Raw genomic sequence first — 24,215 nt, 5'->3', positions numbered from 1 at the left:
GTGCATTTACAAACCTCCCATGGTGCCAGAACAGCAGAAACCCCCCACATGTGACACCATTTTGGAAACTAAACCCCTCCAGGAATGAAACAGGGGTTACAGTGAGTACTTACACCTCACAGGTTTCTTGAACAGTGGGCCGTAAAAGTAAAAAAATAGATTTTTCGCACTATATTGATAGTGTTACCCCAAATGTTTCATTTTCACATAGGGTAACAGGGGAAAAGGCCCCCAAAATTTGTAGTGCAATTTCGCCTGAGAAAGAAAATACCCCATATGTGGATGTAAAGTGCTCTGCGGGCGCACTGCGATGCTCAGAATAGAAGGAGAACCATTGGGCTTTTGGAGTGAAAAGTTTGTTGGAATTGAAGTCGTGGGCCATGTGCATTTACAAAGCCCCCATTGTGCAAAAACAGCAGAAACCCCACACATGTGACACCATATTAGTAATTACACCCCTCAAGGAACGTAACAAGGGTTACAGTGTGTACTTACATCTCACATGTTTTTTAAACAGTGGGCCATAAAAGTTAAAGAATAGATTTTGAACACTGAATTGCAGTTTTTTTTTTACATTTTCACAAGGGGTAATGGGAGAAATTGGGTTACAAATTTTGCAAGGCTTCTTCTCCTAATTGTGGAAATACATCCACATATGGGGGTAACGTGCTGGTCAGGCGCACAACAAGGCTCAGAAGTCATAGAGGTCTGTTTGCATTTGTGGCCTATGGCATATCAGTAGCAGGGGAAAATACAAAAATTAAACACCCACATGTGACACCATTACAGAAAGTAACCCCCCGAGGAATGGGTATAGGGGTAAAGAGGACATTTTGAACGCAAAGGTGTCTCCTAAATTTTTTTTCCAGGAATGGATGAAGGGTAGCTTTTGAAAATTAGCAATTTTCCACCTATTCTACTTCATCTTTCTGGGAACAACTAACATGTGACTCCGGATTGTTGCCTGGAAATATGACAGAGCTCATGAGGGAGAACTCTTGGCATTTGAGGCCGATGTTTGTTACGGACATTCAGAGAAAAATACAAGAAAAGAACACCCACATGTGAGCCTGTTACAAACAGTACACCCCTTAGGGAAGGTGTATAGGAGGGAATTGGAGATTTGGAACAGACTGGTGTTCCCTAAATTTATTTTCCAGGAGTGGATGAAGTGTACCATGGCCCCCCCAAACACCCCAAACCCCCTCTCCCCCCCCCCCATAGTACACTTCATCCATTCCTGGGGGGGGTGGGGGTGGGATGAAAATTGCAATTTTATTACTGATATGCCAATTATTTTCCCAGAATGATGACACAGAGTATAGCCAAAAGTTAAAATTAAGCCCGCCCCAATCCCTATGTTCTGAATCATCATTCTGGGAATGTGATGTGGGTGGCCGTCCCTATTTTGTTACCTCAAATGTGCACCCCGCTCAGGTGGGGAGAGAGATATCGGGGGTATTGGGAAAGAGGTTTTGGGGTTTTTATTTGGGGGGGGGGGGGGGTTTGGTTTAACATTTGGAAGACAATGACAATGTACTCTGGACTGATACATTGGAGTAGAATTCTGGGGAATTAAAATTAGGGAAAAGGATTACAAATTTAGAACTCCATGGAAGTGTGATACTCCCTGAAGCAATCCTTAAAGGGGTACTCGGGTGGAAATTTGCCTGGGCCTCAAAAACAAACAAAATAAACGTATACATACGGTCCGGCAGTGCTGACCTCATTCCACTTCGTGGGGACGGGGACACCACAGAGCCATCGGCGAATCACCGGCCGCAGCTATGTCCCGCCCCGGCCTGTGATAGGCTGAGCCCACTGTCATGTAAGGAGCTCTGGCCGGCTTCTTACATGACAGTGGGCTCAGCCTATCACAGGCCGAGGCGGGACATTGCTGCGGCCGGTGATACGCCGACGGCTCTGTTGTGTCCCCGTCCCCAGGAAGTGGAATGAGGTCAGCACTGCCGGACCGTGAGGCCTCAGCCGGACCAACGGGGGCTCGTAGGAAGGTATGTATACATTTATTTTGTTTATTTTTGAGGCCCGGGCACGGGAATATATAAAAGTGTTCCACTACAGTTGTCCTTTAAGGACTCAGGATACAAGGCATACGCATACACCCTGCTTCCTGAAGAGGTTAAGTACAAACAACTGGTAGTCATAGCTACTTAAGGGTGTATTCAGATGTACAGTAACCAGTGCATTGTTGATCCGCAGGATCTAAAACTTCAGATTTGAAGCTGTATTCAGTCATTTAGTTTACATTAAACTCTGCAACATAAAATCTGCAGCTTCAAACCTGGCGCATCAAATGCAGGATACTTTATGTGTGAATACACCCTAAGGGTACGTTCACAAGAGCGGATTTACTTGCGTGTTTGCGCTGCTAATTTGAATGGGGGCGGGTTCTCCTGGGAAACACTGAAGTAAATCCGCTCGTGTGAACGTACCCTAAATCAGAAAAGAGTAGTGCCCGGCAGGAAAGGTAAGGTCAAACTACTTTATCAGTGTCCTGCCAATGAGTGGTAGAGCTGCACTCTGATGTATGGGGCCCCAACACCAGGAAGTGGAGCGTGGCAGACACCAGAGCAGTGATACTGGAGGCTACGGGGACCATGTGAGAGTAAAGTATATATTTTTTTGTTTTTTCTTTATGGCAGCCTGGGCATGTTTAAAAAAAAATAAATAAAAAACCTTTCGCTGCAAAAAACATGGCTGCCCCAGTCACTTCAATGGAGTTGAATTGAAATACCAGAAACCACTTGGAGGAAAATGTATTGAACACAAAAGCACATAAAAACAACTACAAACCTTCTGGCGTGGCTGGTTAGGTAAAGACACCACTACAGTATTACAGATCGCCAGTGCAAGGAAAAAGTCAATAATGTAAGAAGTCTCCAGTGCAGTCTTCTCATTGGAAAAGTACAGACAATGGGGAGTGATGCTGCAAAACTTTCTTAGTAATTCTGGGTCTGGCACCACATCTTTTTCCTGTTAAAGACACACACAATAACATTAAAACGGGCATGCACAGCCAATGACCCATTAAAAGGGGTTTTCTTGGACTTATTGGTTAATGAGGGTGCAAATTCACTTTGATGGGAGCAACCAATGCAGTTAACTGGTGCCACCCCAATACAATGAACGGCAAAGGGCTTCCAGTACTGCTCCCTGTAATGTTTCCAGATTTTCCACATTATTATCTATGTTAAAAAAAAAAACTAAATCTTGCAGTTTTCACACTGGCATGACATTTACTGTTCCCAGCAGTCATCTCATTATCATCACAGGCAGGATTGCAATGAAAGGTACAATAAATGAATTAGAGGCAGATAACAAGATCACAACAGATGACTGTCAGATCATACCCTACACGTCAGTAAATATTCTTCAATACCTATAGTTTATGTTCCTGTTATGCAGCATCTCTCATGCAAGATGGCCAGCCCACAATCATGTTCAGAAAATTAAAAATATAAGAGTAATAAAAAAGATTATTTATCAGTAGCTGGTATAGGTTAAAGCTTACCTGTCAGATCCCACAAAAAACAAAACTGTTAAATGTTACTCAGTACCTTATACTGATTATTTACATATAGGGGGAGACTTATCAAAACCTATCCAGAGGAAAAGTTGCCGAGTTGCCCATAGCAATCAATCAGATTTCTTCTTTCATTTTTAACAAGGCCTCTGCAAAATTAAAGAAGCGATCTGATTGGTTGCTATGGTCAACTCAGCAACTTTTCCTCTGTACATGTTTTGATAAATCTCCCCCATAATGTCTCCATCACCAATACTTCACACACAAAATAATTTTTTTTTAAAAAATAGCATATTACAGCTGCTCAATGTCTTTTCCATCTTGTCAAATGGAGGGGGCGTGTCCCTCTCTTGTCTGCACTGTGCATGACTCCTCCCCCTCCCTCATTCTTCTGACTCACTGCTCTTGGAGGGAGCCTGGAATCCCTGCTCTAACCCTTTCCTCTCTGGATTTATGCTGTACACACACGCAGACACACACTTATTATAGGAGATTGCCTGTACTCTACCACCAAAGACAATATGGTGAGTGTATAACTTACATCTTCCTATGTCATTCATGTATGTCAGCCTTAGGCAGTCCTGTAATGCTGGGACTTGTAGTTTTGGAATAGTTGTAGGTACACTGTTTGGATAACTCTTTTTTGCAGCAGTGTTGCCTTCAGCTGTGTGCCTACAGATTTAGCAAAACTACAATTCCCAGCATGCCCAGTCATCCTTTGGCTGTCCAGGCATGCTTGGAGTTGTAGTTTTGCAACAGCTGGTTTGGTAAAACTCTGTTACAGCAGTGTTGCTACAGGTTGTGTTCCTCCTGCAGCCTTGTCAATCAGCCATCTTGTGTCCATGACCCTTGGACACCCTCATGCTGCTGTGGGACTCAGTGTCCCAGGAGGAGGTATGGGGACCCCTAGTGGTGGGATTTTCGGAGGCAGTTTTCTTTAATAAAATGTGGAAAAAAAATTGAAGTATATTAGAAAAACTATTGTTTTGCCAAGATGTACAACATATAAAAAGTTTTTATATCTGACAGTGCTCATTTAAAAAGACCTTTGGGTGAATCAAACCAATGTTATACAAAGTATGAATGCATACCATAGGGCTGCTAAATGCAAAACTTCTTGGAAGTGGTGCAGAACCAGGCTCATCCCCTTCTTTTAGATCTAAACCTGTTGCGGCCAATTTATTTAGTGACTTGTTGCTTGATGCACTCCTTATAGACTTGGGACTGTGACTTTTGGACTTGCAGGTTGGACTTTTAGAGGAGCAGATACCATCGAGTAAATCTTCAGAATGCAGATCGGACTCTTGATAACTTTCGAGTCTCTTAGCTTTAAATGCAAATAGACAAAGGAAATGAGGAAAATTACATAAAATATTTAGGCAAAATTATTAACCAAGACAACAATTCAATACAAATCTATGCTGAGGAAGGTAGACATATATTAACAAAAACAAAAGGAAAATTTACTTTAATTTTTTTATATATAATATTGAAAGTTTTTTTTCTAGTTTTACAGATGAAATTTTATAAATCCATGTGGATTAGGCGGCCAGATTAAGACATACTAGATGCTTGCAACATGTAGTAGATTTTAAGCACATTTCAAAGCAATTCTATGAGCACACAAACATATTAAAACACATTCTATCTGTAATAAAAGGTGCATGAACTAGTTTTTATATGTAAAGACATACCATTGTCCTTATGGGAGTACTCCACACCAGCAATGCTGCATCTCCGGAATACCATCATGTTTTCAGTCAATGTCCCCGTTTTATCAGAAAAAATGTACTGCACTTGACCCAGATCTTCACAAATATTCAGAGCTCTGCACTCGATGAGAGAATCAGACTTCTCACAATAGAAGTCCTTATCATTCTGGATAAAGTAGACCTGTCCCAGTTTAACAACTTCAATGGAAACATAGAGCGAGATTGGAATCAGCACCTAGAAAAAAGTACAGTACACCAGTTTTAGATAATGCATGCATTTTTTTCAGGCCTTTGCAAAAAAAATTTAGCCGTTTTGCTTTGAAAGTTAGTATACAGGGTGGGCCATTTATATGGATACACCTTAATAAAATGGGAATGGTTGGTGATATTAACATCCTGTTTGGGCACATTAGTATATGTGAGGGGGGAAACGTTTCAAGATGGGTGGTGACCATGGCGGCCATTTCGAAGTCGGACATTTTGAATCCAACTTTTGTTTTTTCAATAGGAAGAGGGTCATGTGACACATCAAACTTATTGGGAATTTCACAAGAAAAACAATGATGTGCTTGGTTTTAACGTAACTTTATTCTTTCATGAGTTATTTACACGTTTCTGACCACTTATAAAATGTGTTTAATGTGCTGCCCATTGTGTTGGATTGTCAATGGAACCCTCTTCTCCTACTCTTCACACACTGATAGCAACACCGCAGGAGAAATGCTAGCACAGGCTTCCAGTATCCGTAGTTTCAGGTGCTGCAGAATGGGCAAAACAAAAATTGGAACAGGACCCTCAGTTTACGCAGAAGATTTTGTTCAGTGATGAGGCAAACTTTTATGTGAATGGTGAAGTTAACAAACAAAACCACCACTATTGGTCTGACACTAACCCACATTGGATAGATCCCTCCAAGACTGTTGGAACACAAAAATTGATGGTATGGTGTGGTATATGGGGTACAAAGATAGTGGGGCCATTCTTCAACAATGGAAACCTCAAGGCCACTGGATATGCGAAATTACTACATGATGATGTGTTTCCCTCTTTATGCACTGAAGCTGGCACGTTCCTTGAGTTTTTCCAGCAAAATGGTGCACCATGTAAGACCGCATGCCCAAGCAATTAAACCCAACCATGCAGATGCCCAGGGAGTCACTTTAAGGGTGAATTCAAACATTGCAGATTTGTTGAATTTAAATTCAGTGAACCTTTACCTGCAAGATGATTATCATTGTCCAGAACATATAGAAGCCAGCCAATGCTGGTGATAGCCGCTCGCCACTAGGCTCTGGCAAGATGAATTGAGGAGGTTCTGGATATCCCTGAAGCCATATTCCATATCCTAGTTTTTGGAGTAACACACAGATAGTCAGGTCTGAAAAGAGGCTGATAGGGCTGCAAAATAAGCAATATCATCCTTTTTACACAAGGTGAAGTGTTAAACTAAACCAAATTATTAACAGAAAAATAAGTCTTAGTTATCAAAATTTTCAGAATAATTTGCATCGAAAAGGACCAAAAAGTTACGATATCTAGTTTTCCAGGAAAAAAGGTGCAACTTACCCAAAGCTCCGAACAAGCACATTATGAATAAGAGCAGGACGCACCACATTATATCAGAATTCAGTCGCCTTTCCAATTGGCTTCGCTTGTATCTGGGACCACTATTGTTCAGCATAGTTTTGGTATCATGTCCTACCAAAAATATATATATTTTTCCAGTATTACAACCATAGTCAAATCATTCAATCATCATAGTCAAAACTTGTGGGTATTACATGGATGAAGATATATGTAGTAGAGGATGAGCTGCTTAGAAATTATTGCTGTAGATAAGAACGGCTATCCATAACCAAAATCCTGTTAGGTTTCAGCTTCTACATGACAACATACATGAACAACTGTAGTTTAACCCCTTAAGGACGCAGCCAATTTTCACCTCTAGGATTGCATCATAAAATTGATGTGTTTTTACTTTTGGAAGACACCAGAGGGCTTCAAAGTTCAGCAGCAATTTTAAAATTTTTCACAAAATTTTCAAACTCGCTATTTTTCATGGACCAGTTCAGGTTTGAAGTGGATTTGAAGGGTCTTCATATTAGAAATACCCCATAAATAACCCCATTATAAAAACTGCACCCCCCAAAGTATTCAAAATGACATTCAGTAAGTGTTTTAACCCTTTAGGTGTTTCACAGGAAAAGCAGCAAAGTGAAGGAGAAAATTCTAAATCTTCATTTTTTACACTTGCATGTTCTTGTAGACCCAATTTTTGAATTTTTACAAGGGGTAAAAGGATAAAATGTATACAGTGACCCCCCGACTTATGATGGCCCCGACATATGATCATTTCAACATATGATGGCCTCTCAGAGCCCATCGTATGTTGAAGGCAGCATCGACATATGATGCTGCTGTGTGTCGGGGCCATCGTACAAACAGCTATCTGACAGCGCTGACAACTTCAGCAACTGACAGATAGTTGTTTAATGTGCCCCGTTCTGCCTCTTGTTACTCACATGCTGTTCTGCTAACTCACGCAGGCTTCCACTGTGAGCTCCGTGTAAGCCCCCCCCCCCCCCCCCCCCCAGTGCAGCCATAGCCAATGGCCTGCAGCATCTTGCTGCAGGAATCCAATGAGCTGCTGGCTGCCCTCCCCTTCCTTTCCTATAGAGCTGTAGTCGGCAGGATCATAATGGAGGACATTCTGTCCCCCCTGAAGGTATTTAAAGAACTGTACAGTACTGTATGCAATGTCACACATCACATACAATACATATACACACAATACACCCCATACATCAATGTTTCCCTATCAGTGTGCCTCCAGCTGTTGCAAAACTATAACTCCCAGCATGCCCAGACAGTCAATGGCTGTACATGCATGCTGGGAGTTGTAGTTGTGCAACAGCTGGAGGCACCCTGGTTTGTTAAACACTCCCCATACACTCCACATACAATGGTCATCCCAGAACCAATTAGCAGTTTCCCATAGAGATATGTATTCAACATACAATGGTTCCGAGGCCCCAGAACCAATTACCATTTTTACATAGACATATGTACTCGACATATGATGGTTTCAACATATGATGGTTCTCCTGGAACCAATTAATATCATATGTTGAGGGACCACTGTACTTGAATTTGTAGCCCAATTTCTCTCGAGTAAGCACATACCTCATATGTCTATGTAAAGTGTTCGCAGTAGAGGGCTCAGAAGCGAAGGAGCGACAAGGGGATTTTGGAGAGTACGTTTTTCTGAAATGGTTTTTGGAGGGCATGTTGCATTTAGGAAGCCCCTATGGTGCCAGAACAGCAAAAAAAAAAAACACATGGCATACCATTTTGGTAACTAGACCCCTTGAGGAACGTAACAAGGAATTAAGTGAGCCTTAATACCCCACAGGGGTTTCCTGACTTTTGCATATGTAAAAAAAAAATTTTTTTTTCACTAAAATGTGTGTTTCCCCCCAAATTTCATATTTTTGCAAGGGTTAATAGCAGAAAATACCCCTCAAAATGTGTAACCCATCTCTTCTGAGTATGGAGGTACCCCATAAGTTGACCTGAAGTGCACTTCAAAAGGTGATAGCAGAATATACCCCCCAAAATTTGAAGCCCAATTTCTCCCGATTCAGAAAACACCCCATATGGGGATGAAAAGTGCCCTGCTGGCACACTACAGGTCTCAGAAAAGAAGGAGTCACATTTGGCTTTTTGGAAGCAAATTTTGCTCTGGGGGCATGCCGCATTTAGGAAGCCCCTATGGTGCCAGGACAGCAAAAAAAAAAAACCACATGGCATACAATTTTGGAAAATAGACCCCTTGGGGAACATAACAAGGGGTAAAGTGAACCTTAATACCCCACAGGTGTTTCACAACTTTTGCATATGTAGAAAATGTTTTAATTTTTTTTTACACTAAAATGCTTGTTTTCCCCCCAAATTTTACATTTTTACAAGGGATAATAGCAGAAAATGCCCCCCAAAATTTGTAACCCCATCTCTTCTGAGTATGGAAATACCCCATAAGTGGACGTGAAGTGCACTGGGGGCGAACTACAATGCTCAGAAGAGAAGAAGCATCATTGAGCTTTTGGAGAGAGAATTTGGCCATGTGCATTTACAAAGCCCCCCATGGTGCCAGAAAAGTGGACCCCCCCACATGTGACCCCATTTTTAAAACTACACCCCTCACGGAATGTAATAAGGGGTGCAGTGAGAATTTACACCCCACATTTGACGGATCTTTGGAACAGTGGGCTGTGCAAATTAAAAATTTTATTTTTCATTTTCACAGACCCCTGTTTCAAAGATCTGTCAGACACCTGTGGGGTGTAAATGCTCACTATACCCCTTGTTACGTTCAGTGAGGGGTGTAGTTTCCAAAATGGGGTCACATGTGGGTATTTATTGTTTTGCGCTTATGTCAGAACCGCTGTAAAATCAGCCACCCCTGTGCAAATCACCAATTTAGACCTCAAATGTACATGGTGCCCTCTCCCTTCTGAGCCTTGTTGTGCGCCCGCAGAGCACTTTGCGCCCACATATGGGGTATCTCCGTACTCAGGAGAAATTGCGTTACAAATTTTGGGGGCTTTTTTTCTTTTACCGCTTGTGAAATTTAAAAGTATGGGGCAACACCAGTATGTTAGTGTACAAAAATTTTGCTGGTGTAGACCCCAACTTTACCTTTTCACAAGGGGTAAAAGGAGAAAAAGCCCCCCAAAATTTGTTAGGCAATTTCTCCCGAGAACAGCGATACCCCATATGTGGCCCTAAACTGTTGCCTTGAAATACGACAGGGCTCCAAAGTGAGAGCGCCATGCGCATTTGAGGCCTAAATTAGGGATTTGCATAGGGGTGGACATAGGGGTATTCTAAGCCAATGATTCCCAAAAAGGGTGCCTCCAGCTGTTGCAAAACTCCCAGCATGCTTGGACAGTCAATGGCTGTCCGGAAATGCTGGGAGTTTTTGTTTTGCAACAGCTGGAGGCTCCGTTTTGGAAACACTGCCGTAGGATACGTTTTTCATTTTTATTGGGGGGGGGAAGGGGGAGGTGGGCAGTGTATGTGTGTATATGTAGTGTTTTACTCTTTATTTTGTGTTAGTGTAGTGTAGTGTTTTTAGGCTACATTCACACTGACGGCGGATTACACTGAGTCTCCCGCTAGGAGTTTGAGCTGCGGTGGAAAATTTGCCGCAGCTCAAACTTGAAGCGGGGAACTCACTGTAATCCGCCGCCAGTGTGAATGTAACCTGTATATTCACATATGAGGGGGGGCAAAACTACAACTCCCAGCATGCACTGACAGAATGTGCATGCTGAGAGTTGTAGTTTTGCAACAGCTGGAGGCACACTGGTTGGAAAATACTGAGTTAGGTAATAGAACCTATTACCTAACTCGGTATTTCCCAACCAGTGTGCCTCCAGCTGTTGCAGAACTACAACTCTCAGCATGTACTGATTGCCAAAGGGAATGCTTGGAGATGTAGTTATGCAACAGCTGGAGGCACGCAAGTACAACTCCCAGCATGCCGAGACAGCCTTTTGCTGTTCTTGAATGCTGGGAGTTGTAGTTTTGCAAGATTTAGAGGGGTTCAGGCTGGAGATCACTGACAGTGGTCTCTAAACTGTAGCCCTCTAGACGTTGCAAAACTACAAATCTCAGCATGCTAAGACAGCAAACTGCTGTCTGGGCATGCTGGGAGTTGTAGTTTTGTAACATCTGGAGGGCTACAGTTTAGAGACCACTGTCAGTGATCTCTAGCCTGAACCCCATCTTGCAAAACTACAAATCCCAGCATGTCAACACAGCAAACAGCTGTCAAGGCATGGTGGGAGTTGTAGTTTTGCAACATCTGGAGGGCCACAGTTTAGAGACCACTCTCCAAACTGTCGCCCTGCAGATGTTGCTTGGCAACAGACTCCCAGACACGCGGCGCCATACTCACCTCCACCGCCGCCATGATCACAGCCGCCACCGTCACAGCCCGCGGCAGAGCAGGAGATCGCTTGGACGTATGCATACGTCCATTTGCGCGAACGTGTAGTTCGCCTGGACATATGCATACGTCCAATAGCGGGAAGGGGTTAAAGCTTGGTGGAAGACTGAAGCATAGAAAGCTACAGCCTAAGCCTTGACATTCAATTTGAGACAAGAGGTAGGTGTATGCCTCCAAAAGAGACACCAAAGGAGATGTATCACTGATGAGAATACACCAAAGAGCAACACTAAAAAGCAAACAAGACAGTATGCAGCTAAATTCTTCCAACAGTGCCTATTAAAGTCAACAAGGTCCATTTGTGACCGGCTGGATCTGCCAGACAATGTAACTGTTAGAGCATTATGACTCTCCAAAGTCTATTTTAAATCTTATGTATAGCCTCAATGCAGTTATACTAACCTCCATATACAACAATACCGACAACAGCCTCTGTATTTCGCACAATGCATCCTCTCAATAGCAGATTTTGTTTACTGAGGCCGATCTTTTCCCTGTCTGGATGGGCTCTGAGTGGGAATAGGAAACAGAAACAGAATAGGTAACACTTCATATACACATATCACAAAAAAAATTATTTAAAATGTACACTCTTAGTGGAGTACTCAGGTGCAGGAACACTTATCCACTATTTAAAGCAATGGGACTCAACTAGCGGACCGCGGTTCAGGTCCGGACCACAGCCACCACCGGTTCTCCCCTCATTAATTAGTATAGGTGTCGCTAAGACAACGATACAAATGAATAGCCGTGGCCCAGAACAAGGGAACACTCTGCTAACTGCCCGTCCGGCCCTTCTGTGATGCAGTCTACGCGATTAGCGCGTAGCCAGGCCTGACTAGAAGAGGCCAGACCAGGTAAATATTTGTGTTCCCCCACCTGTGACTCTTCAGTTGTTACAGAACTACAACTCCCATCATGACTGTCTGTGCATGATGGGAGTATTAGTTTGCTGCAGCTGTTTATGTGGAGGCACGGTGGCATCAATAATTGTGGGGGCACCATCGCATCAATAGTCGTTGGGGCACAGTGGCATCATTCATTGTTTTATGGTACAGTGTTTGTCAAAATTATATTTTGGGACATAGCGTGTGGCAGTAATATACCAGGGGCATAGCGTGCGGCAGTAATATATTCAGGAGCATAGAGTGCAGCAGTAATATACCATGGGCACAGCATGCAGCAGTATTATATTCAGGGGCACAGCATGTGGCAGTATTATTTTAAGGGGTACAGTCGCTGGCAGTATTCAGAAAATACAGACAGCAGGAGGTATACATTCTCCAGACTTCAGTCAATTTAACTATTTCCTTCATGGCCCTGCGGCCACTAGGTGTGAACCAGCGCTGAGCTTTCCTTGGACCTTTACTACTGGCGGACCTGAATAAGCGGACCTTCACTAAAAATTGTTGAGTACCCCCGATCTAAAGGATAGGGGATAAGTGTCTGATCGCGGGGGTTCTGAGAGCTGGGACCCCCTGCGATCTCCAACACAGAACCCTGGACATCCAAGAACAGCAGTCCACAAAGACCCAGCCGACACACTCCCTCTATGTATCTCTTTGGGAGAGCTGGAGATATCCAAATGCTGTAGGGGATAAGTGTTCCTGCACCAGAGTACTCCTTTAATAACCTACTGATATCTCCTTCAATTCATTATAATAGACTATGTTACTCAATACTGTTGAAAAGGTTATGCTAATGTGCACTTGGCCAAACAGATTTAAAAAGAAGGAAAAAAAAAGACACTGAATAAAATATTTTTCTACTTAAAAAGATAATAAACCTTATAATGTAGTTGGGGTGGAAGGGGAGGGCTACTTACAAGAATCCCTTGAACCTTCCTAGGTCACTATTTGGAGATTCACATTGTATCTTGCTACAAAACATTTCAGGATCTAACTCTCCGTCCTTAAAAGAAAAAAAAGAGAAAAAAATAGCAATAGTTTTTTTTTTCTCTATATATAAACATACGGCAACAATAAGCAAGTCCAGAACCCAATTTTTTTTATTGTAGAGTAGAGACCTTAAAGGAGTGTTTAGGTTTTAACAAAGTAATCTTGAAGGCTGCGGGTTTTTGGTAAACAAGAAGTGGATTCAAAAGGAATGGGAAATATAAAGGAAGGACTTCTTCATGGGTCCACTTCTGGCTTTGGCTAAGTATGACAGTATCTCTAAATATCCTCTTCAAATACCCTCGTTGTGCTCCTGCACAGTAAATATGTGGTCCAAAATGTAATACACTGCTCAAAAAAATAAAGGGAACATTTAAACAACACAATGTAACTCCAAGTCAATCACACTTCTGTGAAATCACACTGTCCACTTAGGAAGCAACACTGATTGACAATCAATTTCACATGCTGTTGTGTAAATGGAACAGACAACAGGTGGAAATCATAGGCAATTAGCAAGACACCCACCAATAAAAGGAGTGGTTCTGCAGGTGGTGACCAGAGACCCCTTCTCAGTTCCTATGCTTCCTGGCTGATGTTTTGATCACTTTTGAATGCTGAAAAAAGGTTATTTTTTTTTTTGTCCAGACCTCCAGGAGAATAAATACTATATTCCAATACAATAATAAAAGATCGTGCTTCAATGACTATGACTACTGAAGAAAGGATCATAGTATAGAACCCTGAAACGCGTCTAGTCTGTGATTTCATCACTGAAAAACCGCTGCATCTGAACTGCACAATTAACCTAGCGGTATCCTGTACCTTAAGGATTGAAAGCTTCCTTGATCTGATCCAGCATTGCAGCCTAATCCAGCCCGGTCCATTAATCCAGAGAAACTTGGAGGAGAGAGCTCGGGAAATCCTGACGTCACACGCCAGTACCACGAGGCTATCAGATACAGTGAACAGCTTCCCCCAGCCAAAGGCTCCCTCCTGGTCACCAGCACAATCGTGACCTGCTTTCTCCAGCACGTACCTCTCTGCAACCACATCAATCAGAGCAGTCAGTGCCTGAAAGCTTCTAAGGACGGGTAACATTGTATATTACTAAGACTGTCAATTGCTGATACTTTGTGTCTATATACTTTCATTTTCAAAGGACTTTTGTTTTAAGCAGGATTGCACAAAAGGACTTAACCCATTCAATACAGTTTATGCATCAGTGATGAATTCTATCAATTCTATTAATTCTTAATTTTCTTAAATAGTTTATTATGAGATATATATTGTTTATCCCCTCCACAAGGGCCCTCTGTGGTGGAAACTACAATCATTTATATATCTCAGAATTTTATAATAAAACATGTTATAGTTAATCATAATTGAAGCACGATCTTTTATTATTGTATTGGAATATAGTATTTATTCTCCTGGAGGTCTTGACAAAAAAAAAAACACTTTTTCACACTTTTTTGTATATTGCAGCTTGGGTATAGCCGCTTGTCCATCTGACCTCGGGGAATATTTAATTGTGAGCTGCACATATCCCTCTTTTTTCTTTTCTACTTTTTAATGCTGGCGGTGCTTTCACTCTAGTAGTAGCATGAGATTGAGTCTACAACCCACACAAGTGGTGCAGGTAGTGCAGCTCATCCAGGATGGCAAATCAATGCGAGCTGTGGCAAGGTTTGCTGTGTCTGTCAGTGTAGTGTCCAGAGCATGGAGGCGCTACCAGGAGACAGGCCAGTACATCAAGCGATGTGGAGGAGGCCATAGGAGGGCAACAACCCAGCTGCAGGACAGCTACATCCGCCTTTGTGCAAGGAGGAGCAGGAGGAGCACTGACAGATTGGCAAAATTAACTCAAGCAGGCCACAAATGTGCATGTGTCCACTCAAACGGTCAGGAACAGACTCCATGAGGGTGGTAAGAGGGCCCAACATCCACAGATGGGGGTTGTGCTTACAGACCAACACCGTGCAGGAGGTTTGGCATTTGCCAGAGAACACCAAGATTGGCAAATGCTCTTCACAGATGAAAGCAGGTTCACACTGACAGACGTGACAGAGTCTGGAGACGCTGTGGAGAACGTTCTGCTGACTGCAACATCCTTCAGTATGACCGGTTTGGCAGTAGGTCAGTAATGGTGTGGGGTTGCATTTCTTTGGGGGTGGGGGGCACAAAGCCCTCCATGTGCTTACCAGAGGTAGCCTGATTGCCATAAGGTACTGAGATGAGATGCTAGGACCCCTTGTGAGACCATATGCTGAAGCGGTTGGCCCTGGTTCCTCCTAATGCAAGACAATGCTAGACCTCATGTGGCTGGAGTGTGTCAGCAGTTCCTGCAAGAGAAAGGCATTGATGCTATGGACTGGCCCACCCGTTCCCCAGACCTGAATCCTACTGAGCACATCTGGGACATCATGTCTCACTCCATCCACCAATGCCACGTTGCACCACAGACTGCATCAGGAGCATGCCCAGGCGTTGTAGGGATGTCATACGGGCACGTGGAGGCCACACACACTACTGAGCCTCATTTTGACTTGTTTTAAGGACATTACATCAAAGTTGGATCAACCTGTAGTGTGGTTTTCCACTTTGATTTTGAGTGTGACTCCATATCCAGACCTCCATGGGTTGATAAATTTGATTTCCATTGATCATTTTTGTGTGATTTTGTTGTCAGCACATTCAACTATGTAAAGACGAAAGTATTTCATGCGATTAGTTCATTCATTCAGATCTAGGATGTGTTATCTTAGTGTTCCCTTAAATTTTTTGAGCAGTGTCATTGCCTGCTTTTGGGCCAAATACAGCAAAAACAATTTTTCCGAACAGAAATGGCACCATCACACACATAGCCCCTTCATACCACCCAGAAATAGTGCCCACAAACTGTCAAATTTTCTTTTGTGTCCTGCACACAATAAGAATTGCCCACCTCTGTGCCTTCATGGGCAAAAGGCCAGAAATCAGGCACAGGAATCCTCCAATTCTTTTTATGATAAAAAGTGAGAATTCTCCACTAAACTTATTGTATTACTTCTTTGTAGCTTTCAAGATATTTGTTTGCTTTTATTTAATAGGAACCTTCGTTGCTAATGGATCGATATGGTCATGAGATGAATAAACGGGTCCAGGAGTGCATTTACAGTCAGATATTGGAGCTTTCTGCTTATGATCTGGGTGTCCACAACATTGAAATCAGAGAAAACCTCTCCGTGACATGTACTGGGCTTAAGCGCTTGCTGCAATGTTTTTATTTTACAGCAGTATTCAGTTGAGAAGGATATTTTATCAAACATTTAATTTCAAACTCCCGTCATTCTTTAACAATAAAAGGGCTAAATAATAAAAGATAAAGCCCATAGAACCCCTTTTATCTACAAGAAAAACTTTTTTTGTAGACCTAGGAATTGACAAAACTTGCCAGGACGTATCCTTTTGCCACTTGTCTCTGTTTCAAGTTACTTTCACCATCGAGGCTGGAAGTTTCAATGTGACAAATTCCATCAGGGTCAGAGGAATGCAGCAGGACCATATCGGCGGGGATGATCTCGTCACAACGGAGCTTTATGAAATTTCCCACCATAACATTTTTCCAGTAACATTCAACATATTTCTTCTCCTTCCTAACATACAATGAAAAACATAAGTTAAAAAACAAAAACATACAAACAAACCAAATATATGCTCGGGGCTCTGTATACATCTATAGATCAGTGTTTCCCAACCAGTGCGCCTCCAGCTTTTGCAATTCTACAACTTCCATCATGTGTGGACATGTGGATAGAATGGATATAAATAATTGTATGTATTTCATTAGGTTTCCAGAAAAACTCAAGGAAATGTTTAACAACTGTTCTTGGGTACAGCAGAAAACATGAAATACACAAATATACTGCAAAATATTATAGTTTGTGGCAGTTTGGACCACAAAAGATAATATAGCTAAAATAGATCAATTTATAGTGCTTTATTTTCTTTTCTTCTTCCATGGGCAATGATACCAACAAGATTATTTATTAAAAGGGGTGTAGGACAATTTATCTCCCACCCAAAGGAACGAGCATCGGTGTCTGATTGCAGGGGTCTGACCACTGGGGCCCCCCCGGGATCTCCTGCCAGCGCTCTGCTCTTCTAGTGCACAGAGCGATCTACAATCTGTGCAAGGAGACTGTTGACCCCAGCAGGCTCCCTACATGTATCTTCTTCACATGTAGGGATACATGTATCTATATGGGCAAGCCAGAGATACATGCATGCTGAATTTCTGGCTCTCCCATAGAGGTGCATAGAGGTAGCGATTTCATGGGAAGAGCTGAGGCGTTGTGCAGGAGATGGCAGGGGTCTCAGTGGTCGGACCCCCTGCGATCAGATACTTATCCCCCTATCCTTTGTAGTAGTCCTTTAAGGTCTGAATTACAAGTATATTAAAAGAGATTTGTAATGGGCATTTCACTGTCAGCAATGTAGCACTGAGTTCACTGTGAAACAAATAGAGTAATAAAGTTCTAGTACATCAACAGACTGGATGATCCAGTTAAATATACCAGGCTTACCTACAATACACCCGGGTCAGTATATGATTGATGACCTTGTCCAGCTTGTGTTTCCTGTAGTCTTCCAAACCATCTTTAATCGCGATGATAGTCAGTACAACCACAAGGGGGAGCATGGTGATTTCCTTCTGGAAAGCCTCCACTACAGGGACCCAGTTCAAGAACACCAGAAAAAGGAAGTATAAATTGGCTGCCCTGAAAAAGAAAGTGAAAAAGATATAAAAGGACAAGACCTCCTCCCTTATCGCTACCACCCTTGCACGTGCTCTATGTTCTGGCAACAACTTAAGACGACGAACATTCTCCATAATACACTTACATTTTTCTCTAGCAGCATCAGTTCTCTGGAATGTAAAAGATTAATTCCCAACGTCTACAGCTGTAAGGCTAGGTTCAGACTGAGGAATGTGCAAGCCTTATTATGCTTAGAAATTATGTGTGTGAATTCTGGTGCAGCATTCCTGGCAATGGGATTCTGCTGCATAATTCACACTATGGAATTTTCCAGGCGGGGCTTCAGCCGCTGAAATTCCACCACCAAAAAAGTGATCTTGCCCATTCTTTCGTGGGAATCCACAAAGAACACATGTCTATGGATAGCAGAAATGTCAACACAGTCCTGCCGCCGGCCACATCAAAATCTCCAGCCAGAATAATAATTCAGTTATGAAAGTGTGCTTCAAAAGGGGGACTCTGCTGTATAAGGTCTTTAAACATTATCTCCAGGCTGCCGGCTTACAAAACATAAAATTTAACTTTCGTCCTCTGGCCGTGGTCTTCTTTCCACTTGCTAGTGGTCAACGCGACACACTGTGGCTCAGCTAATCATCGGCCGCAGCGATGTCCTGTCTTGGATGGCAATAGTGGCAGTGTGACTTATTGAGCTCCGGCACCAGGAAGACTACCAGTGCCGGGGCTCAATATATCACACTACTGCTCAGCGTAATGCTGGCAAAGGCAGGACAATGCTGTGGCTGGCATTAGCTGAGCCGTAGTGAGACGCACTGAGCATTGACTAGTAGGAAGAAGATCGCGGCCGAAGAACGGGATACCGAGGCAAAAATATGCATTTGTTTGATTCGGCGGCACTAGGACCACTCAGAAATGCGGCGCCTTCATAGACAGCAATGCATTTCCCAGCAAAATCTGCAGAAACATTGAACCGTTCAATGTTTCTGCAGGAATTCCGCCATACCACCAGTGCAGCAGCATCCAATTGAAATCAATTGGACTCTGCTGCAGCTTAATTTCTTAGCAGAATATTCCCGCAGAATCCCGCTCAGAAGTTCCACCGTTTAAACATATCCTAAGCCTAGACAACCCTTTAAGAGCCCAACGATCACTCTGGTTGAGCTCCTATGATCCTGTGTGCAGATGGGAGAAACTTCCAGAAGGTCAACCATTACTGCAGCACTCCACCAATCTGGGCTTTATGGAAGAGTGGCCAGAAAGAAGCCTCTGCTCAGTAATATACACATGAAAGCCCTCCTGGAGTGTTTTTTTTTTTTTTTTTTTTTTAAAGCATCTAAAAGGAGACTCAGACTAAGATTCTTTGGTCAGATTAAAAAAGTTTGAAGTTTTTGTCCTCAATTCTAAGCGACATGTTTGAAAGAAACCCGAGTTGGACAAAGTACAAAGATTTTACTAATTAAAACCGGATCCAGAGTGCTCTGGACCTCAAACTAGGCTAAAGGTTTAGCTTCTAACAAGACAGAGACTCTTAGCACAAAGCCAACACAACACAGGAGAAGTGGTTTGGGGACAAATCTGGGTTTAAAGGAGTACTCCGGGATGTTAAAATTGTGTCCCATACTGCAGTAAAAAAAATAAAAAGGGATACATACCTGCTGCCGCTTCCCCTGTGCCTCCGGTAACCCATTTCGGGCGCGGCCGTGATCCTCTTCCTGGTTGCCGGTGGTCCGTGAGTCATACTGCACTCAGCCAATCAACGGCCGCAGCGAAGAAGTCCCGCCTCGGCCGGGGATAGGCTGACCGGCAGTGTGACGTTTATGGTCCCGAAAACTGTTGCCAGGGCCGAAAAAGTCACAGTGCCGCTAAGCGAGACTTCACTACGGCCGGTAATTGGCTGAGTGCAGTATGACTCACCGGCAACCAGGAAGAGTATCGCGGCGGAGGCCAAAATGGGTTACCGGAGTCAACTGGAGCAGAGAACAGGGTCCCAGGACACTATGATCTCTTCTGACACGTGCAAGCATTTCAGAGCAATCATAGTTTAAAAAAGCCACCGAACCACATCCCTTTGGTTAATACATACATATAATATTTATATGCTCTTTATTCATTATGAAAAGCAACCAAAAATGTAAAGCATCCCAGAATAAAAAACAGGTCTATTGACAGGTATATTTACCTATGAAATTGTTCGAACAAGTTCCTTGGTATAAAATTCAGCAACGTATACTTGGTCGTCCGTATTTTGTTGTTTCTGTAGCCTTTGCTTATCTTCTCATACTCTTCCTTAAACCGCTCTGAACATGGAACCACAATGCGATGTTTAGAACTTAATTTGTTCATGTTGCGATTTCTGCCAGATGGCAGGAAAGGACATAACTGTGAGGAGCCTTCTGAGGTTTCGTTGAATGGTACGACATGATGCAATCTCTGCTGTGCCCATTGGATGGGGTTTGCCATATCAGGTTAGGTGTTGCAAAAGGTTTCCAATTTTCTAGTGGGGAAAAAGAAGAAGTGAAATATTATACACCAAAATGATATTTACGCAATTCATTTCAAACAGTGTAGAGGTAGAGCTTCAACCCACAATGAATAGATAACTATAGAAAAAGCTAAACATACATAATTTAACACAGGATCCTCACCCTCACTCCTGCCACTTTGTGCTTGTAAGGGTTAAAGGATTTGTCCATAAAGAACATCACAACTGTCCATAAACTGTGTCTAATTATTGTATCTCCTTTATATAGAAGTTAGTGGGGCTGAGCTGCAATAACACATACACAGTCATTGAATAAGGGTGGTACTGTTCTTTGCGGGAGGAGTCACGGTCTTTAGACCATTGGTGGGAGTGTCCACCATGGTCGTTTCTCTGTGCATCCTCCGATTCAGGCTAATAAGCAGGGACTGCAGCTTACTTGGCTTGTGCTTGAGGTTCTCCCAGAGGCTCCTACTTGGCTCGATCCTGCTACGCTCTCTATGGTGAACACTAGAGATGAGCGAACTTACAGTAAATTCGATTCGTCACCAACTTCTCGGCTCGGCAGTTGATGACTTATCCTGCGTAAATTAGTTCAGCCTTCAGGTGCTCCGGTGGGCTGGAAAAGGTGGATACATTCCTAGGAAAGAGTCTCCAGGCCTCCGGAGCACCTGAAAGCTGAACTAATTTATGCAGGATAAGTCATCAACTGCCGAGCTGAGAAGTTCGTGACAAATCGAATTTACTGTAAGGTCGCTGATCTCTAGTGAACACTACTCTGAGGTTGTCTGCAACTTTCTCCTCATCTCTCCCACAGTCATACTGGTTTTGGGCATTGTGGGGACAGTATGGTCTTCCCACAGTAACCATTGCTGCTCTGTGTACTATACACTGTTGCCACTGACCGATGGGAGGGAAGTTATGCTTGTTTGGAATGTTGCTGTTATTTATGTCCTCACATTCAATAGGAAACTCGAGTGGGCTTTTACTTACGACATCTACAAATCAGTCAATTATTTTCAACGGAGGTCTTTAATTATTTTTTATGTTTTTTTTTTTACAACAGGCCTAATTATAATGTTGGGATTACCCCTCCAAGGGACGTTACATAATAAGGGTTAACTATGTTTAAACACCAGTAATAATGGAAAGCACACATGATGTGGTATCAGATAACCTCTCACATTGCTATCAACCATCAAGTAAAGGACCAGCAAATAATAGTTTTAGGCCACTGCTTACAACACAATGGCTGGATTGTCCTAGATCACTGCACCCACTAACAAGTGATAATGGCCACGGCAAGTCTTATTGTTACTGCAGCACTCTGCCGTCTGCTAAAAGGTTACTTCACCTACAGTCCCTATCTTGCCAAAGGTTTACTTTATACTCAATGCTTAAAAAAAGACAATTAAAAATGATATACAGTAGGGCTGGGTGGTATACCTGTTCATATCGAAATTTTTGGGCTGCACAATATGTATTTTTCCCATACCGCAATACCGGTTGGGCCCCTCCCCCTTGGAAATGTATTATCAGCCCAGCGCAGCGCTGTCCCCACATCGGGGAACTAATCATATGTGACCCCCGAGCACTGTTCTGCTCCCCCCCCAATTATTTATCAGCCCAGCGGGGTACTACTCACATATGTCACCCGCAAGAGCACTGCCCTCCTCCTCTTTGTTGCGGGCTGCTGGCGCTGGAACTCTATAATGTACGCCAGTGGTCTCCAACCTGCGGACCTCCAGCTGTTGCAAAACTACAACTCCCAGCATCCGGGCATGCTGGGAGTTGTAGTTTTGCAACAGCTGGAGGTCCGCAGGTTGGAGACCACTGCTGTACGCTGTATCCCTATGCCCGGGCTGCAAAAGATAAAGAAAATAAACTTTAACTTACCTACGTTGGCCTTACGCTGGGGACGGGAACTTCGGACAGCCGTCAGCCTATCACCGGCCGGAGCGATGTCATGTAAGGAGCTCTGGCCGGCTTCTTACATGACAGTGCGTTTAATCTATCATTGGCCGGGGCGGGACATCGCTCCGGCCGGTGATAGGCTGACGGCTGTCCGACGTTCCAGTCCCAAGGAACAGCGTGAGGCCGACACAGGTAAGTTAAAGTTTATTTTCTTTATCTTTTGCATCCCGGGCATAGGGATACAGCGTACAGCAGTGGTCTCAAACATGCGGACCTCCAGCTGTTGCAAAACTACAACTCCCAGCATGCCCCGACAGCCGTTGGCTGTCCGGGCATGCTGGGAGTTGTAGTTTTGCAACATCTGGAGGTGCGCAGGTTGGAGACAACTGGCGTACAGTATATGGCTGTCCGGGCATGCTGGGAGTTTTAGTTTTGCAACAGCTGGAGGCACCCGGATTGGGAAACAATGGTTTATGTAGAGGACAGGAGCTTCTTCAGGGTCCTATACAGTACACACAGTGTCCCAAATGGAGCCGCCCTTACTTGGTGTCCAAAAGAGCAGCTAACCCTGGCACAGGTAAGGAGAAGTACAGAACTTTTAATTCCTCCCTGTACTGTAGGGGGCGTTACCAGACAGCCAGTCAGTGCATGCACTTCAGTAATACAGGTGATTTACCAGTAAAATGCCCATTCTGATTGGTCAGTTCCTCCAGTTGTGACAGGTATCACAGATCTGGACTGTCTGTAGCATTGTATGTTGAGTCTGGTTTCAAGTTACAATGGTTCAGAAAAGACCATTGTATGTTGAAACTATTGTATGTTGAGGCCATTGTAAGTTGAGGGATCACTGTACATGCACATGCCCAAGACAATATGTAGGGAAAACCAGGAGAGCATTTAAGAAACGTGTGAGGGAGCATATCTGTGACATTGAAAATCAAAGAGATACCCCACTTGCCGTACATGTTCTTGACAAACATGGGGGTAATGTGGGGGAGATCTCGTTTTGTGTGATGGAAGTGGTCCGGAAATCCCCGAGGAAGGGAAAATGGGATAGGAGGATATTACAAAAGGAAGCAGAGTGGATTCATAGGTTAAAATCAGTGACACCACAAGGACTAAATGAGCAATTGTCGTTTAGTTGTTTTATTTGAATACGTCTTCAGCATTCAAGTTAATGCATCCTGTTCATTGTGTATATTTGAAGGCCTTAGGGATACTTAGAGTATCGATATTTGGCAACAGTATCATACACAGACCCATGTTCTCTGATGGAGTGAGTGAGTGGTAATAATTGGCTCTAATGAGCATTAATCAGAGTTATAGTTTAAAATATATCGTTACTAATGAGGGTGGGGAAATTTACACCCCAGTATATCATAATATTATATCAATGCCTATTTATAAGTCGATTAAAAGGTTGGTGGGAAGAGGAGTAATTAGATCTGAGAGTCCCCTCACTTCCACATGTACAGTATTTAGTTGTGTATTTTGATCAGTCAATGTCACTAGCTATGTTTCATTTGTAATCATCAATGGCCCCTGTATCTAAATCATTAATCCCTCCGTGTGTCTATAATGATATAGTGCAATCAGTACTTATACCTTACTCTACCACTCAGTTTATCCGTGGTGGGGAAGTATAGACGAGTGAGCTGTAGAACACACTTAGATCATCTGACACGCAAACATTGACGAGAGGGAGTTCTGGAACGCAATAGTTCATTCCGATGCGGAAACCGGAAATAGAGGCCTAAATAGGAGTGAGGTGTGGAACGCATATAATCCAGCTAGTGATATTCAATCATGTTACACGACCGGAAGTGACGCAGTTGGCGTCCTGATCCGGTGCGTGTATCAACACATGGTAGGAGGCGTATATAAGGAGCAGGTGAGCT

At 43.2% G+C, this 24,215-nt stretch overlaps 1 protein-coding gene across 5 annotated transcripts in view; it reads right to left on the bottom strand.

The window, feature by feature from the left end:
- ATP10D (ATPase phospholipid transporting 10D (putative)) overlaps positions 1-24,215 on the bottom strand; it is a 90,550-nt gene that overhangs the window by 22,169 nt on the left and 44,166 nt on the right. For 4 of the 5 annotated variants that reach the window (XM_056557439.1, XM_056557431.1, XM_056557449.1 and 1 more), the window contains 10 exons: positions 20,104-20,418; positions 17,733-17,927; positions 16,601-16,802; positions 13,095-13,180; positions 11,672-11,778; positions 6,823-6,954; positions 6,474-6,601; positions 5,239-5,491; positions 4,636-4,871; positions 2,815-2,994 (listed from right to left, as the gene is read on the bottom strand). In XM_056557439.1, coding sequence (XP_056413414.1) covers positions 2,815-2,994; positions 4,636-4,871; positions 5,239-5,491; positions 6,474-6,601; positions 6,823-6,954; positions 11,672-11,778; positions 13,095-13,180; positions 16,601-16,802; positions 17,733-17,927; positions 20,104-20,384 — 1,800 coding nt within the window. In that variant the 5' untranslated portion in view covers positions 20,385-20,418. Of the gene's footprint in view, positions 1-2,814; positions 2,995-4,635; positions 4,872-5,238; positions 5,492-6,473; positions 6,602-6,822; positions 6,955-11,671; positions 11,779-13,094; positions 13,181-16,600; positions 16,803-17,732; positions 17,928-20,103; positions 20,419-20,842; positions 20,902-24,215 lie in introns of those variants that run through there. The other variant, XM_056557458.1, reaches the window with a different exon arrangement.

The sequence above is a fragment of the Hyla sarda genome, chromosome 1 (assembly GCF_029499605.1).
Source record: "Hyla sarda isolate aHylSar1 chromosome 1, aHylSar1.hap1, whole genome shotgun sequence".
Classification (NCBI taxonomy): domain Eukaryota; kingdom Metazoa; phylum Chordata; class Amphibia; order Anura; family Hylidae; genus Hyla; species Hyla sarda.
Note: the sequence above shows the minus strand (reverse complement) of the source record. Positions and strands in the feature narration are given on the sequence as shown.